Source organism: Zerene cesonia, chromosome 24 (genome assembly GCF_012273895.1).
Source record: "Zerene cesonia ecotype Mississippi chromosome 24, Zerene_cesonia_1.1, whole genome shotgun sequence".
NCBI lineage: Eukaryota > Metazoa > Arthropoda > Insecta > Lepidoptera > Pieridae > Zerene > Zerene cesonia.
This window is the reverse complement of record NC_052125.1, coordinates 338,981-341,751: the sequence shown is the minus strand read 5'-3', so window position 1 is coordinate 341,751 and position 2,771 is coordinate 338,981. Positions and strand designations below refer to the sequence as shown.

The window sequence follows — 2,771 nt, the reverse complement described above, 5'->3', positions numbered from 1 at the left end:
ATATTGACTTGTTGAAAGTGGGTCAAAATCGAATCTAAAGACTTACACACAAACAGTTGAAGCTAATTAAAGCGTATCAAAGAATTCAACCCACTATCCTCCACGCGAATGGTAGCTGAAATAAACTGTACCATGAGATTCAATGAACCTATATGCCTGAAACGCTTTGTTGTCTGAACGTTGACCTAGGTTTAACTAGACTCGGTCTAGACGAACCTTATCCTGTAACTAAGTGCGAATTGACACGTACCATCTGTTTTTATTTCCTTCTGATTTTAATGTTTTCTAAGCAACTTGTAAAAAGGAGGGAGTTCTCAATTCGACTGCATTTTTTTTTTGTGTTCGTCACCTTATAGCTTTTCACTCGATTAACCGTTTAAGTGAAGATTATATTTTCATTTAAATTAATATTTTGGAGCTAGTTAAACCCACTAATATAAAACGGATATCGTTATGGAAGTAAACAGATAAAATTTCGGTGAAAACCGAAAATATAAAAAAAAAATCTAAAAAAAAAAACAATTGATTTTTTGCCAGCTTGTATTTTCTTAATGGGTCCCCAACGCCCCCATTTGGCCCGTCGTAACCTTCTACCAAACACACTGTATATATATTTGGATTACAATCCCTACTCATATTATAAATGCGAAAGTAACTCTGTCTGTCTGTCTGTTACGCTTTCACGCCTAAACCACTGTACCGATTTTGATAAAATTTGTTATGAAGATAGAACTGAACTTGGCAAAGGACATAGGCTACTTTTTATCGCGAAAAAAAGAGTAGAAAGGGTTGAAAGAGGGGATGAAAGTTTGTATGTAAGTTCGTTATTGTCAAACCGATTTTGATGAAACTTGGTATCAAGATGGAGCTAAACGTGGGAAATAACAAACCATACTTTTTAATGCGAAGAAAATACTCCTTACCATGTCGCGCGATATAAGCGAATTCTACGCGGGCGAAGCCGCGGCCGAATAGCTAGTTTTTAATAAGAATTTAATAAATAACTCTTAGTTTGACAAACACCTATTACTTGTTTAAGTATCCTGTTATAATAGACTATGTATATAGACATAGACTCAGTTAACTGTAACTAAGTTTTATTTAAGTTATTAAGTATTATTTATAGACGGTTCTTATAATTTGGTTCAAAAGCTTGTTGAAATATACGATTTACATTCGTGTAATTTTATGAGATTTAGACGATTCCCTATCCAGTTTTCTTTCTGTTAAGAAATAATAAAATATTAGAGGAAATTGTCTATGTACAGTCAATAGAAATATTCCTTCAGGTGGCATCACGAAATTTGACCCTACAAAATATAGTATGAAATTTGATACACAGATAGATTTTAGTCTGGACTAGCCACACAGGCTAATTATTATAGGTATAACGCGAGTGAAGTCGCGGGTTACAGTTAGTCGTAAATAAATGACCATTACAGCTTAGTCTCTGGTACATAAGCGTTGGAATATAAGGGAAAGGTCTTATATTGGATAACTGCTATAACGTATTTTTATTAATGAAACTTGAAGGAGCAGTTGGTTCCTGTTAAAAAAGTGAAGTCCCGTGTCCCCTAGTGGGGTATGGGGCAGATGATGTTCATCTGTTCGATCCCTGATCGATTTTCTTTACGGACAAGTAGGTGATCAGCCTTCTGTGTCCTGCCAGACCGAGACATTTTTTTTTTACGCGTCCCCACCGGGTGTTGAACCCGGGACCCCTCGGTTCTACGCTCACGCGTTAACCACTGTGCCAAGGTATATATATACTATTTCTTTATTTCCTATGGTTTTTGAAATTAAAAGTGACATAATTTTTAACAGAAAAAAAAATTCTTCTAATTGTGTAAAATTCGAAAAACTGATATAATAAAAAAATATTATTATCCAAGCCTCAGAAAATTTATCATTTAGTGGTTTTCCGCCGCGGCTTCGCCCGTGCTGTCAAAAGGAAATTCCCGTGGGAACCAGATGTTTCACAGCGGTAAAAACTAGGCTATGTCACCCTCTAGCTTCTCAACTATCTCCAGACGAAAAAAATAATTTCATAAAATGACAGACAAACAAACCGCCTTAATGATATTCATAATCATCAGCCCATATATGTTCCCACTGCTGGGGCACAGGCCTCCTATGAGGGTTGAGGAAATCCACCACAGCATATGGCAGATGTCACATGTCGTCGAACTTTTTAATTCTCAGACATGCCGGTTTCCTCACGATGTTTTCCTTCACCGTTTCGAGCAGTGGTGATGTTATCCACATGTACAGATAAATTGAAATATCAATTTATTTCCTGCACGCTCGCCCGGTCTCGAACCCCGACTTATCGATTTTGTTCGAGGTACTCACCACTGAGCCACCACTGCTTGTTATTTATAGTATTAGTAAGAATAAAATGCAGTTTTGTTGAGGCCCGCTTCGCCCGCGCGCGTTTCGCTTTATTATAATTTATCTAAAACCTAAAATGTACCCCATCCCTATCTAAAATGCAGGTGTAATTTATTTAAATATGTTATATCGTATTATTTGTTTGGACTATTAAGTATATTATGTATTTTTTTTATATTTACTCACTAAAATCATATAAATTGACACAGAATAATGAAACAAACTATACGAAATAAAAATCTTATCTAATCTAGTAAAATCATTTCTATACTCACTCCGTCCAAATAAACAAAACATTATCACTATTATCACAAGTTATATCACAATCAATTATCAGTCGATATTTAAATAGAACTAGGTCTTAACGTCATTATGTTATA

The 2,771-nt window shown here is 35.4% G+C and overlaps 1 protein-coding gene across 1 annotated transcript in view; it reads right to left on the bottom strand.

The window, feature by feature from the left end:
* Nucleotides 1-2,771, bottom strand: part of LOC119836335 — a 24,574-nt gene extending 21,803 nt beyond the window's left edge. Inside the window, exon 1 of the mRNA XM_038361637.1 lies at nucleotides 2,667-2,771. Within this exon, the coding sequence (XP_038217565.1) occupies nucleotides 2,667-2,688 (22 nt within the window). The 5' untranslated portion in view covers nucleotides 2,689-2,771. The remainder of the gene's footprint in view (nucleotides 1-2,666) is intronic.